The 14,427-nt window shown below is 51.8% G+C and overlaps 1 protein-coding gene across 6 annotated transcripts in view; it reads right to left on the bottom strand.

Annotated features, from left to right (window-relative positions):
* The window catches only part of LOC143428844 (putative receptor-type tyrosine-protein phosphatase mosPTP-1), a 293,117-nt gene that overhangs the window by 62,325 nt on the left and 216,365 nt on the right, over positions 1–14,427 (bottom strand). For all 6 annotated transcript variants that reach the window (XR_013102478.1, XM_076904021.1, XM_076904023.1 and 3 more), the window contains exon 3: positions 1,676–1,799. Coding sequence is in view for 5 of the 6 variants with exons in the window: in XM_076904021.1 (XP_076760136.1) it covers positions 1,676–1,799 (124 nt within the window). In the remaining variant the exon portion in view is untranslated. The remainder of the gene's footprint in view (positions 1–1,675; positions 1,800–14,427) is intronic.

The following is a 14,427-nucleotide window of genomic DNA, read 5'->3' as shown; positions in this document are numbered from 1 at the left end:
TCGATACCGAGGGAGAGCCAGACCGGTCTCCGCGAAGCGAAAGATAGGCGCTTAAAACAGCAAGGAAAGCGGATTTAACGGGGAATCTTATTAGGAGACTGATTTACGGGCCGGTGTAATTTAAAACTATTTACGAAGCGTTACGGCGAGAGAGGACCGGCGGCCATTACATCGACCGACCGCGAGGGCGTAAAAAAAAAAGCGGCAGAGATGAAAATTGAAGATCTACTTTCCGCGCCGTGGACCCGGATCCCATTGTCTTCCTTCCTTAAAGACTCAAACTAATTTTCTTCTTCGCTCAGCCCCCCTCGCTGTCGCGTCTTCGCCAGCCCTCGTCCGCGCCCTCTTTTTCTTCCTCGCTCCCCTTTTCTCTGCCCCTTTGCTCTCCCCTCGCCCCGGCGTTTCTTGCACCTAAATTCGCCAGCTTCATTTGGTGCGGCGCAGCTGACAATAAAAGGGGAAAAAGGAGGGAAAAGAAACACGGTCGAACGGCAGAGGCCAGAGAGTGGAACGGGCGAAGCTTAATAACTATATAGCGACGCGGTCGAACGCGACGCTACGAATCTTCATTCCTGAAGCGGACAGTTGATTCACCACCGTCGAGATAAACGCTTCAACAATTTCCCGGGTTCCTCTCTTTCCTCCTCTCCCACCCCCTCGACCTCGTCTTTAGATCCTGTTTATCGTCCGAGTAGTCGCTCGATTGGTCGTTGACAGATTTCGCGATCGTTCCGTCAACGAATACAACGGGGATGATGGCAGCGGCGAATTGAATAAAACGGATGTTATTTACAACCCGTTGCGAATCGTTCCGATTTATACGCGGCTCGATAAAAGTTATGGTAACGACCGAACGAACGCCCTTCTAGCACTTGGCACGGCCAATGCGATCGGGAGAACCGGACCGGATAGTCGCGGAGAGAACGGGTGGTAGATAGCTGGAGAGAAAGGGTGAAAGAGGAGCAAACACGAAACGAGGAGAGACTTTCCCAAGTCTTTGCCCTCCTTTCGTCTCTCCTTTCTCACCGTGCGCGCTCCCTTCGATCGGACCGACTCTCCACGGCACATTTTCCTGCATTCCCGTGTGCAAACCCTGCGAGTGGTCATTCGATATATACGTGCCACTCGGAAATGTCGATAGGGAATTTCTTGGTGGAAAATCGGAGGAGCGAGCGAACCGTGGAGGCACGAGGCTTCCTTCCGCGCGTGAAGAGAGGCCCCGAGACGAAGAGGAAGGCTGCTCGCTAGCGGTGGAAAAAGAAATAGAGGGAGAGAGAGAGAGAGAGAGAGAGAGAGAGAGAGAGGAAGGCTGGTAGAAGGGGGGAAGATAACAGGGGCGGTGGAAACGGGGTAGAACAAAGGGTGCTTATCGACACCGCAGTTCTTATCCCTAGTAACTCCTTTTATTTTATCCGTTTCCGTTCCCCGAGCCACGGGGCTAAAGCCTCGAACTCGTACCTTGTATCTGAGAGATAATCAGACTCCGAGACGTACTCGAACGCAGACGGCTACTTTGGACCTGTGCCTTCCGCCCCTTCGGCGTTGCGTTCGCGATCCGTACGGACGGAATTATCGTCGGCGGATGCAACCGGGGAATAATTCAATCGGAAAAGGCTAATACGCGAGTCTGATTCCTTTCGAGACGTAGCGAGTTGCGATTTTTCGAAAGACTTACTGAGTCTCGATGACGTAGTGCAGGACAGGGTTGTTATGCGAATTACGGCTGGCCGCCCAGGACAGACGCACGGACCTCGACGTGAAGTTCGATATGAGAGGACGGTCCGGTGGATCGGGAACATCTGAAAGAAAATAGCACAGTTTCAGCCGTCGTTTTAAAACGCCCTTAATCCATTTACCGCTATCAGTTGCACTCGTTTTATAATATTTCAACGAATCGTCGAGGGGGCTAACTTTTACGCCAACTATTTTAACTTAACTTAAGATTACAGAATCGGGGAACCCATTAAAGCGCAAGAAGCACCCATTTCCCAGTGCTCGGCCAGGAAATTACCCAAAATTCTCAACTCTAAGCGCCGTGTCGCCCCCCCCCCCCCCTCTCAACGGCCGTCTCGTGTTTCCTTCGAACGGGATTTCGAGGATTACCATTCGGATCGTTTAGGGGATGATCCGCGCGCGCCGGAGGAGTGGCTCGACCTTTCCGCTTTAACCCGGCTAGTTGGAGCATTTTGTCACGGTCCGCGGAACGGACAGGGACTTTCGAAGGAGCCGTCGTCTGGAACCGACGATCACGCGTGGCCGCCGTGGACCGTGGCCGGGATAAGAGTCGACCGTTTAATATGCGCCGCCATGCAGCTCGCTGGGATATAACATTGCGCGCACGTTGCAAGAGATCATAAATGAGGACGGGAGCGGGCAGCCGTCGCGCGATGGAGTCGTCATCCACCCTCTGACCTCGGCCGTGTCACCGCGCCCTAACGTTTTGCGCGCGGGGCACGAGAACCTGCTCGCAGTTAGCGCCGGGCAATTAATCGTCCATTGTAATCGCAGCCTGTTGCGAGAAACCGGGCTATTTTGCACGCGCCTCGCCTATTCTCGCTGCCAGCTTCCGATTCGACGCGACGCTCCCAGCTCATATAAGGTGATTTCGCATTCTCTCCGTTCGATTCTGGTCCCGTTCTTTCGCGTTCGCTGATTCCATTATGAGAGCCAGACGTTCGATTAACAAGGGACGAACCGATTGTAACAGGTAACGCTGTTAGGGATCGATACGCGGATGGACTTGGAAAGCACATCAGAAATTTCTAGTAAACGTTTGAATGCATGGCAAGCTAAATTCTTACCGTTTGATTTCGTACAGAAGTCTCTGAGACGTCTATGTTCTAGTATGTGTAAAACAGCAGAACGTATAGATCGTTCTTGAATGTTAATATTTGATCAGAGGTGTACGCGAGCCATGAACGAGGAACGAAATTATTTGGAAACTCAGAATATCATTATCTGCATAAATATCCCCGAGAACGGGGGCGAAGTTTTTAATGAAACAACCTTTCCAACGTTTCATAATCCTGAAAGCGTTGAACGAAGGTAAGTCCGGTTGAGCACGAAGAACCGAATGGCCGTCTCGAGTCGGAGACCGGTTAGATTAATTGAAAGCGAAACGGCTTTAATTGGCGGGGGTGGGCTCGGTGAATTTCGCAAAGGCGAAGTTGGACGTATAAATACGCGCGTAGGAACAGCCTGGATACGTATGTACAGGGCGGTCCGTGGCGCAGGAAGGAAATCCTCGAGGCGTGCGCGTCTCTCCTTTGTCCGCGGCGACGTCACAAACAATTTTTCTCAATTAGAGTTAACCACGTTACCGGAACTCCGGACGAGATGTGTCTTCTGCCCTCGGTAACGAGCATCCGCGGACGCTTGATACCGGAAGTTATATAGGTTAACGCTGCATACCGACGTAACTGCACACAGAGGGACCGCGCCGACCCGGTACGCGGCCAGCCCTTTGCTCTACGCTGAATATAAATTCCACCGAGGCCGTTTACCGAAATTTACGAGCGTCATTTTAAGAACTGTTTTGCCTTGCTCAACCATATGGCTCCCACGTAAATATCTCTCACTCCGTTTTGTCGTTACAGTCCGCCGTTTAACCATTAACCAGCCTTCGCATCTCCTCGTACTCCGCTCCCTCTTGATCCGATGTTTACATTTATCACCTCTCGTTCGATGCCGCGCGCCCCGTATTTTATCGGCCCTATCAAAATAATGGATCGCACGGATAATTTCGAAAGCATCGCGAGCCGCGTTCGTTTTTTCTCTCTTTTTTTTTTTTTTTTTCTTTTACGATACGCTTGCTTGTTTTCATCGTTCCAGATAAAAAACGATGCCAGCGAAGTGAGTTCTGTTCCTTTTTTCACAAGAATGTGGATCACGGGTAAACGAGGAATACGTAAAATTTTTTGCGCCAGAGATGGGATAGGTAATGTTTTTGAAATCACTGGCTGGGTTCGGTAGATTAAATTAAAAGCACGGGTAGAATTACGATTCCCCTCTCTCGTCCCCGAAGGGGATCGATCTGTCCGCGTTGCACGCGCAAACATATCGGATTCTCATTCAATATTGAACTTTATACACATCGATACCAGCCCATTCCGCGGCCGGTATTCTTGTCTCCCCGTCGTATCCCTGTAACCGTCAGTTTTTCTCGGGCCACGCGATTGACTTCTCCTTCGAGCAAACATCCGATCGGACGAAGCAACGGAGGGGGCTCGCTCGATCGCAATCGTTACCGCGCCATTTGACTCCCCATTAAAATCCACGTTTCCGCTCGACGTGCATAGGATATTCGCCCGCGTATTGTTTACGCGTACCCCGTTCGCGGTCGTCCCATTAATGTTCGCGCATTTATTCGCGCATCGTCGCGTAATAGCACGGCGTATTAACCAGCCTGATTGCCAGCCACCTCGAATCATTCTCCCCCGTTTCACGAAGCCACGCATCGGAACGCGAGTGGTATTATTCCGCGGAATTTGAATTCGCCTCTCTACGCTACTTCCTCCGATATCTTCCGGATGTTGCGCCGTATCCGCGCTATAGATATTTAAAACGCGCACGATACGAGTTACGTATTCAGGGGCGGGGAAGCGCTGGCTTAAAGGCGCACGTGAAAGATTTAAAGCGTTCCCAGGTTTAAAAAGCAGATTTAAAACCGGAGTTGCCGCGGGTGCAGGAGTCGCGGAGCGAACGGGGGGCAATTTTGCGAGGAACATCCGCGCCACGTTTCGAATCGATTCCCGGGACCGTCGAGGGCGGAGTGAAATTCTCCAAGAGGCATCGCTCCTTGTTGGAAAACGAACGGTGGATAAACTTTAAAGAATAAACTGTCTCCTAAGGTCTCATCCGCTCGATGCCACGCATTGGCTGCTATCGGAAATACAAACTCTGTTGTTTCCAACGGAACACTCGGCTAACGCGAAGCCAGCCGAGAAAGCCTGATGGAACGGAAACTTTCCAATGATCTTGTCTCGCGAAAGTAAGTCTGTTCCGGAGCGAATCGTGCGCGCCCTTCGAACGTCGTTTCACCGACGATGAATGATACCGTTAAACGGCCCTTTTCGTAGCCAGCTTCATTCCTCCCAGGTACATCTGTTTCCCGGCATAATAAATGCGGGTCGAATAAACGCGTGCATCCGGATGGCGGGGAGGATAACGACCCTCAGCGCGGCGGTATTTCCGATTGATAAATACACGGAGCGACGCACCAGGCCGCCTTTATGCCGTCCCTCTGTGAATCCGTGCAGACGCGCGACGGTATTTCCCTTCTGGCTGGTTATACGCTGACATTTTCCCCTTGGGCGGCCCCCAGGACTATCGCGTGGCGCGCGTTGGGGCTGAGAACGGGATTACGCGAGCGGACGTGCAAAGTGAAAAATCGCGGGCTGCCCCGAAGAAATTGGCCCGTGGTCCATTCTCGGCCGCTGTTTCCACCGGGATATCGATTCGATTCGGTAGGATTTGCGTGGATCTTCTTCTTCCGTCGGTGGGATGGGAGCTGGGGCCCAGGTGTCGAGCGACGACCAGTAATAGAAGGTAGTTTCCAGCAAGTGCGTTCGGAAACACTTCAAAGGTGAAAGGGTCCCCACCCTCTCCGCCACATCTTTTCTCATCCATCCCGCGATCACACGTTCTCCTCTCATTCTCATTCGCCTCGCGTACCATCTTTCGATACGCGACGAACGAAAAAACGGCTTGGTCACCGGTGGCGGTGGAATTTCCCGGGGACACGTCGTCGTCGAGCAAATTGCACCGTGTAACTGTATCGAGGTTCCCACGATATCTCGTTAACGCGGTCGCAGCGATGGGCCCCGGACCGACCCGCCGTCGGAATCGAAATTGCGCTCGACGCTCGCGCGGCCATGGCTCCGCGCGCTATTTTCCTCCTTATAATTTGTTTCGCGCGCATCGATTGCCGGCTCGTTAACGTAACACGCCGCGCTCGGAGCCGCCCAGGAATATTTTCCTATTTACGCACCGATGGAACATAATACACCGTGTAAATTTCAAATTACACACTCGCGCGTATCGCTACGCGATAATGCCGAGGCGGCCGGGAATTTATAGCGGACAGTTAGCCGAAATTTATACAATCCATCGAGAATTAATAACGTTTCAGTTCGCCGAGCGTGGAGAGAAAAAAAAAAGAAAAAAGAGCCAGGCAGTTCGATTACGCTCGTCGACGGTAAATAATCGAGGGTGTACCTGGCGCCGCGGGACGAAGCCCAACTCTCCAGCTACGAGACGCGAGCGAGTGTTCGTTCCGACCATTTCCGATCCCGCTACCGCCCTATAGGCACTTTGAAAATTTCCTCCAAGTTCGCTTTAAGCACCTCTTGGCGGTGAACTAACAGCGAGTTTGGTTATTTGACGTCAGTAGCGCCGTTGGGCTACGAATGAGCATTGTTTGAAACGCAACGAAGGTATTCCACAAAACGACACGGTTAACGACCGCGCAGTAACGAACGCTGCACATCTTACCGTCGAAAGAATCCTCTTCCTACGTCTCGCGTTACGTTCCACCTTATTAATCGGTAATTACTAGACTGCGGATAATTATGCGTTTATAGGAAATTTTCATGTTACATAAAATGGAGATGCAAAGTATACACGTTACACGAAACTATCTAGAATATACAAGGAACGATGATATGAAGCGTACGTCTAAATATTATAAAATTATAAGCTGCACGTTGTAGTGGCTGGGTCGTGGTAAAAACCTCTATTTAGCTCTCATTAGCTTAATTTGAATCGCGCGTAGAGCGGCAAACGATTGCCCGGGTAATTTCGTTGGTAGTGTCAAGGAAATTCATCGGGGCACTGGTTTAATATTCCTCGCGGTTCCGGAAGTGACCGCTGATATTACCGAAATTCCCGTTGCCACGGCCCACGCTTGGCCTCTATTTTATTCGAGAAATCCCTGGAAAAAGGAGCGTTGAAGAGGGTAGTCGAGGGGTGGCCAGCAAGGGCAGTCGAGGGAGGGAGAGGGTTTCTCTATTCGAATTTTTGCGGCGAGCGGATCGCGTGCGCCGTGGAAACACAAGCTCGCTTTTCTCTCTCTCTCTCTCTCTTTCTCTCTTCGTAGCTTTTCCTAACTGGCCGCGGCCAGTCAGCCAGCTTCTAACCACTCGAGCTCCCAGGACGCGAGTCGTGCAACCGGATAAAACGTAAAACAGAAAGGATTGGCTCGCTCGCTTGCTTGCCCGCTCGCCTGCTCGTCCGTTTCCGGTGGCTTGGGACACGGAATACGTTCCATTAAAAACACCACCGCGAAATTAACGCGCCGCTCGTACTTTCGTGCGGTGGCCCTTGCCCGCGTAACCGGTCGCGGGAATTTAATGCTCGCGCAACAACCCGGGGTCGTTGTTTCGCGAGACGGTTTCCGGTAACCTCGAATCCGCACGGTGAAACGGAAACGCGAAGGAAGAATTTAGGCGTGGATCCACGCCGTCGCGAGGGGAAGATTTTTCGGGTCGCGCGTGACAGATCCGATTCGCGACACCGTGCAAGCCGTCCTCGCCGTTTCATGGAAACGTACAGGGTGAAACGTTCGATCTCTTTTGTAGCGATTTGTATTTCGCCGCGCGCGATCAAATCCTTTTCGACTCCGGAACAGTCCGCGTCTCGACCGGAACACCGCGGGAGGAGAAAGCTCGCGAAGAATGCAATATCCACGTAACGGTGGGCAAATATTCGCCCCGCGCGAAGAGAGATATAAAGTGATACAATATTGATGCAGTGATAGCGCGGAGGGTGACAGCGCGCCGGAGGAACGACTTCAGACGTTTCGAGGACCACCTCGAAAGAGCCTGGCCCGACGGTGCACGAATTTTCCTATGAATTTCAACGAAATTGCATAAATCGCCGCGGAAGAGATCGTGGAGGGGACACGCTCGAAGACGCGATTAAAAAATCACCACTGGCACAATAATCCCCATTCGTTCGCGGTCGAACCTCGAGCGTTGTCATTTCGCCCGTGCGGTATCCACGGGATCTAAGGGGGACAGGGGCGAGATTTGATATTCAACCGCGTCGAAGGAATCCTCAAAGCAGTCTGTAGTGTTTTCGCGCTGGGTTTCCCTTCATCTCTGCCGGTATTGACAAGTACGATCCCATATACGCGTAATATTTGTTCATCTGTCCGTGGGTTTGTTTGCCGGCGCGGGCGACGTCGTCGCGTACCCGCGGCGTGTTTGCACGTATATGATTTTGTCGGTCTATTTACGACGTCGCCGTCGCAGGATCACGCGCGCCCCGCCTCCGCGTTGATGTTCCATTTACACGTGCCCCAACTACCGCGGCGCCTCGAGGAAGCTACGCCCGCGCTGGAGGGTGGAAATCGGGGAAAAGGAGGCGGGCGGCTCGTTTCCGGACAGGTCGGTCCACTTTCGACCCGATCTGAATTCGAAATTCTTTGGACGCGAGACACCGTTCCCCTCCCGTTGGACGCTGGCCCTGTTGGATCTCGCGTGAAACCGGACGGAATTAATCGAATATAAAACAGCGCATTAGAGACGGGGTGGAAGCCTGGTGCCAGCTACGGGTCCATCTTGAATATTTCATTGTTCGATCTTGGCGCCGAGTAGCTTTAAATGCGACTGAACGCGGCTCGTTTTCGAGTCGACGCGCGTGCGTTCTTCTCGAGCAGTGCCTCGAACAGGGTAAGAAAGAATTAGTTCGCGAACGGCCGTTTTATGCGTCGGGGCCCAATGCAAAGAGGAACTCCGAGGTGGTCGAGAAAGATCGGCTGCTTAAGTAATTACTTCTCCGGTTCTGTTTGCTAACCGTTGTATTAATTCCACTGTCCTGGTAAAATGAAAAAAAAAAGACAAGAAAAAGGGGACTGAGATAGGGAGGGGTAGGAAGCGATGGCGCTCGTCGCGGGAATTGTTTGTTTGCACGACGGCCAGACGTTGGCCGCGCAAATAGTTTGGACAGAATTACCGATAGGATCCGTAATCCCTCGTAAAAATACACGTTAGCGGGTTTAGCGGGGACCGCCGTTTGAAATAAGACGGGGAATGGCGGAGGGGTCGGTCGGGAGGGTGAGTAAAAAAAGGAGGGAAATCACGGAGAAGCGCGTTTTACCCCGTAAATATTTTACTCACGTCTCGGACGCCCCTAAGTACGCCGGTTGAAGTACAAAGACAAATGTTGCCGCGAATAACCCATTTGTTTAGCGCGACGTAGTACTTGCGGTCGCGAGTGAAAAACCCCGGGACGAAGTAATGGCGTCGCGAAACTTTTCAGGACGGGTAACAACCGGCGTCGTCGGTGGCAAAAAGCGAATCGGTTCCGGAACGACGCAACCTTGCCACGAACATTAAAGCTGGGTCGTGTCGGCGGTAACGTTCTTGCGTGGGATGATTGAGTATCGGGTTTGATGGAAAGTGTCCGTTTGATTTGTAGTGGTAATTGACTCTACAAGATTCCTCACTCGGGGGCGAAGAAACAAGCCGAGGTAAAACTATTTTAATGGAACGTCACTCCACGGAGAAAACGCCTTCCGCTGCTCTTCGCGCTGGACAATTCATTAATAATATTCGCGTCGCTACATCGCGTCCCCGCGTTTCGTTACGTTCTGAATTGGTTACGAGGGGATAATAAATACTTCGGCAAGTAGCGTTCTTTAATTCCACAAACGAATCGTTTGAGTAACTCCGGTGCTAATTAGCTGGAACGCTGGAAGTTTGAAACGAAAGTTTAATCCGCGCCGAAAGGATTAAATAAAAGTAATTTGTATCGCGCGGATACTCCGTCAAAGATTCCATCTTAATCAAGGACTAAAACCGTCGTCGAAATATTAATTACATACCAGAGGACAGGACCAATGGGACGCGATGAAAAATTGATAGCTCTGTCCGTACAGACACTGTCCGTTATCGATCGTATTTTCCACCGTGGCGATCGAGCATTCAACGTCGCTCGGCTTTTATCCGAGCGTCGCCGTCAGTCGGAGCAGAAATCGCGCCATTTATTTCCGGATCCGGCTGGTAAACATGGCCGCGCATCCGTTCCATCGGCCACCGTAAATGAAGCTTACGCTAAACCTCACGATTCGCCAACGCGGTGATAAAAACCGCGAGCCGCGCAACGAAATTCTCCTACGACCGACGACGCGTCGGTTTTCTTCGCCGATGTCGGCTGAAATCCACCCGCATACGTCCTTCGGTATTATCCCGCGTACGCCAGGCCCCCGCGTTTTTACGACCACCCCGGAGAAATGCCGCGCCGCGATACATGCTGTTAACTTCTTTCCCCATCGACAAGCGACGCGGTCTTTCCGCTTTTTCATTTCGAGGAGCCCGTGCACGCCTCGGTCGTAGGTGACGTCGTTGACAAATGAAAGATCGCGAAGAAAAAGAGAACACCGGCTAAGGTCCAGTGTTTACTGTTCGCTGGAAAATGAAAAAGTTTTACGTCTCCCCGCGGACGTTATTATCGACCCGCGGTTTTATCGTCAATTCCGAGGAGCTAATATTGCTCGTTAGAGCAGGTTAGGAGTCGAGTCGAAGGATGGTAGGTTCCGGTGAGAAAATTATTATTGCAAGATCCGTGGAACGTGCTAATTGGAGGATTGCTCTTCGAACGTTCCCCAAGCGCGGTAAATACGGTCCCGTAGTCGAGGCGGAGGCACTGTCAAATGTTGAAGGGTAATCGCAACGTGGAGCGAGGCACTCGTTCCACGGGGCAAATATTTCACCGCGCAAAAGGGGGCGCAAAACAATCGCGAGATTGCTAGGGAAACATTCTCGGTTACCCGTTTTTCGGTGCGCAGGGGGTGGAATCCCGCTCGGAGTCGGGTCGCCGTTAACTGAAACGCGATTCAACCGGGACAAAACGCGCGGCTCACAAAGGATCCGCGGCATAAAAACGTCCCGCGGAAGGGGTATTTTAATTAGAGTTTAACCAAGAACGAGGCAGAGAGGAGTGTCGCGCGTATGGAAACAGCGAGTGGATTTTAATCGCTGCCACGGTAATTGTTGACATTACCGCGGAACGTTTACCCACCGATGGCTAGCTCTTTGATTCGAAAGCTCTTCTTCTCGCTTCCGCCCCTCGGCTCTTTGTATAGGTATTTGCCCGGTTGCGCTATCGTCGCCTCGCGGATGCTCGTTTTTCGATGGCTCGGCCAGTTGACGACTCGTCGAGAACGTTCAGCGGGCAATTTTCCGCGGTTTTAAATACCGCGTGCTAACGAACCCGAAATCGATGCCGTGCCAGGCCATCGCCGACCCGCGACACTAAACCACCACTCGCTACGATGGTTGTTATCGCCCCCGTGTCGTTCGATTTATTTACCCTTTATTGCCGGACCGCAGCCAACGCTAACCGGGCGAAACCGTAGCGCGGAGGGTGTTGGCGGCGATTCTCAGAGACGGAGGATCGTGACTTGAAAATTTACTCGCCCGTATCGGCCGTTTCATTTTTCTTGTTTAAGGGAGTCGAGGTAAACGTCGTAATGGTTCCTCGCCGCGCTTTTATATTCGTTAGCGTAGTAATTAGCATTTAACTGGCGCCGTTAAGTTTCCACGGAGTGTACGCAAGCTACGACATTCATAAATTTCTTCCACCGTGAATTATTAGAGCGCTTCCGATAGTCTCGTTCTATGGACAAAAACGTTTGAATAATATACCGCGATATTTATTGTACAGAGTGGTCTCCCCGATTCCGTTGCTGTTACGCTTCTTTTTTTTTTTTATATCGCCAATGCAGTGAACTGCAGTGAAAACTGAAAATTCCGTTTTCTCGGAATTATTACTCGAACTCTCCTTTAAAGAGTTTCTTGCTTTCGTATCTGGAAAACGAAGTTTCTCATGAGACGAATGGAAGTCGCGTTCCTTCGATCATTCGACAAAGAATTTAATTACGTTCGAAGACGTTGGATCTTTTCAAAATTGCATTCCAAAAATCCCTGTACAATCGCGAGCTCGCGAAATCAATGCCGACGGGGTTGTCCGTTACGCGAATCTGGCGCAGAAATTTACCAGAAAGTACGACGAGAGCCGGGCAAGATTTCCAGCTGGAAATACGAGCGGATACGAATTAGCATCTACAAGCGGGGGCAGGGAGTTCCGAAAATTCGGTTGGGCGGAACTGGCTGACGTTTCATTACGACATAAATGTCCGCGTCCATATCTGAGATAGTCCTGCGCCGCGTTTCCTCCGCATCTTCCTTCTTCTCCTTCTCCCAGTGGCCTCACCCTGTCCTTCTCCACTTCGCGTCGCCAACGATACTCGTCGTCGTCGTCGTCGTCGTCCTCGTCATCGTTGTCGTCGTTGGCACACCAGCAGCGGGGAAACAATTACTCCGAGACAAAAGATAACGCGTGGAGCCGGCGTGGAAATTTGCCAAAAGTGTCAAGTCTCCGTGCCCGCAGCCACGGCGCTCCTCCGTGGCCCATCCACCCCGTCATTCGTACCCCTTACCGTCTAACACACTCGCGGGACACCGAACTGCTCGCCGTTCGCCGCGCGAAACTTTTCATCCCACGCGACAAATTATCCCGACTGCTCTTATCGCCGTGGAATTTATTCGCCGAGAAATTGAATACCACACCACCAGCGCGGATGGATGATAGCGATTGCGAGCAACTTCCGCGTCGCGCCGCTAAACGGGCTGTTCAACGTTCGGATTCCCCCGTGATTTGTCGATCGCTCATCTTCTCCTTTCCTTCGAAGTGGTTTTAAGTAACCGCAGAGTTAAATGTGTACGAAGAAAGTTAAACCAGGTGATCGTAAATATATTATATCGTCTGACGACGTAGCTCAATTTAACAGGACATCAACTATTTAAATACACGATCTTCTCGAGACTTGCACCGATATTTTATCCGAACCAGAGTGGCGCTTCTTTCGACTAGACTGTCATCGATAGCAATTATTCAATGACGCGGATCGATGCATCCGAGGGACATTTTCCACGATGTTCGCCGGGGGTGGCAATAATCGCGGACATCTTTCTCTCGACTCGTCGAGAGCGTACACGCAACGACGATAACGCGGCAATCAATTTCGATTTGCACCGGGCGTAATACGAGCCCGGTCAAGTAACCTGATGCGCGTTTTCCATCCGAAATTCGTGAAACGCGCGCAGCGAAAGCTTCAATTTTAACTACCCAGACTAATGAAAAAATAAGGGGCGGAAAAAGCTCGCTGCTGTCGCGCGCGATGAGAGGTCACTGGATACACGTGGTAATGTAAAGCATTAATGCTTCGTTTTCGACGAGAGCCGCACAAATTCTCCACCGCGGAAAGTCCGCGTCATTAACAATTCGTAAATTCGCGTCGCCGTGTTAATTACACTCGAACAGAACCACGTACTTATTATCGTCACCGTTGTCATTACTTTCGTCGTTAATATTCAATCGTTTCGAAAGGTGACGCGTATTTTTCGAAGCAGTAATACCAAAGAGTATATTACGTGCAGGAAGGATAGTCAGACGCGGGCTCCATTACGGGTAACGTTACGTTCACCAAGGAGTACGATCGGTTCCAGCGAAATCGTGGAGAGCGCTCCGGGAAGAGGTACACGCAGCGAGATTTACGTTACAGAGAGGATCGTAAAGGACGTTCTCCTCGCAACGGTGCGCTGAGGCAGCACGCGTTCCTCTCACCAGCAGAAGATATTCCAGAAACGGCGTTCGAACAGCGGGGAGTTCTCGAGCGGGCTGGCGCTTGGAACCCTCGAAAGAAACCGCGTACGGTGGCCGTAAGAGGATGCCGGTAGCAGGGCGGAAGGGCTGCTGGAATTTATACGCGTGGCAATATATATATCGAGGCGTTTCGCCCCGGCGTGCGCAGACAGAAGTGGCTTATTTCTGGTGTCGGGGCTACGGCCCGGCTAAAGAATGTCCCGCGTTTGATTTATGCGCCGCCGCGGAAGCTGCGGATACGCAAACATCCCTCGTGGGCTCCTCGCGCGCACCCTCGGATTGTTGTCGCGCGGCCGTGTACAAGAGAGCGCGAACGCGCGAATCCTCCGCTGACGGGCCCATCTTCCGCGCGATTTATGGCGGAATTTCATTCCCCACCCCTCCCCCGTTATCCACCGGCCGTCACGAGCGATCCTCTCTCCTTTCGCGGGCTGCTCGCGAAGGAGCGATCTTCCTCGCGCAGGATCGCACCGTTCGACGAAGGCCCGTTGCTCGAAGCAGCGCGACGCGACGTAAATTATTACCGAAAATTAAGGTGTCAACCGGCGTGATACATCGCGCTGTAACGATCGATTCGTTGCGATGACACAAAGGATTCGGACGTCACCGCGGGGGGGAAACTCAATATCCATGCTGCCAGAAAAATGTCGCTCTGCCATTTCACAAAAGAAACCCGATGCCAGGAAACCATTATTCTCGGACAATTCTTGCTACATCCGACCCGCTTCCTCTCAAAATTGGATGTTCCACCGTTGCTGG

This window comes from Xylocopa sonorina, chromosome 11 (genome assembly GCF_050948175.1).
Source record: "Xylocopa sonorina isolate GNS202 chromosome 11, iyXylSono1_principal, whole genome shotgun sequence".
In the NCBI taxonomy this organism is placed as follows: Eukaryota; Metazoa; Arthropoda; class Insecta; order Hymenoptera; family Apidae; genus Xylocopa; species Xylocopa sonorina.
The sequence above is the reverse complement of the archived record's forward strand: the minus strand, read 5'-3'. Positions and strand labels throughout refer to the sequence as shown.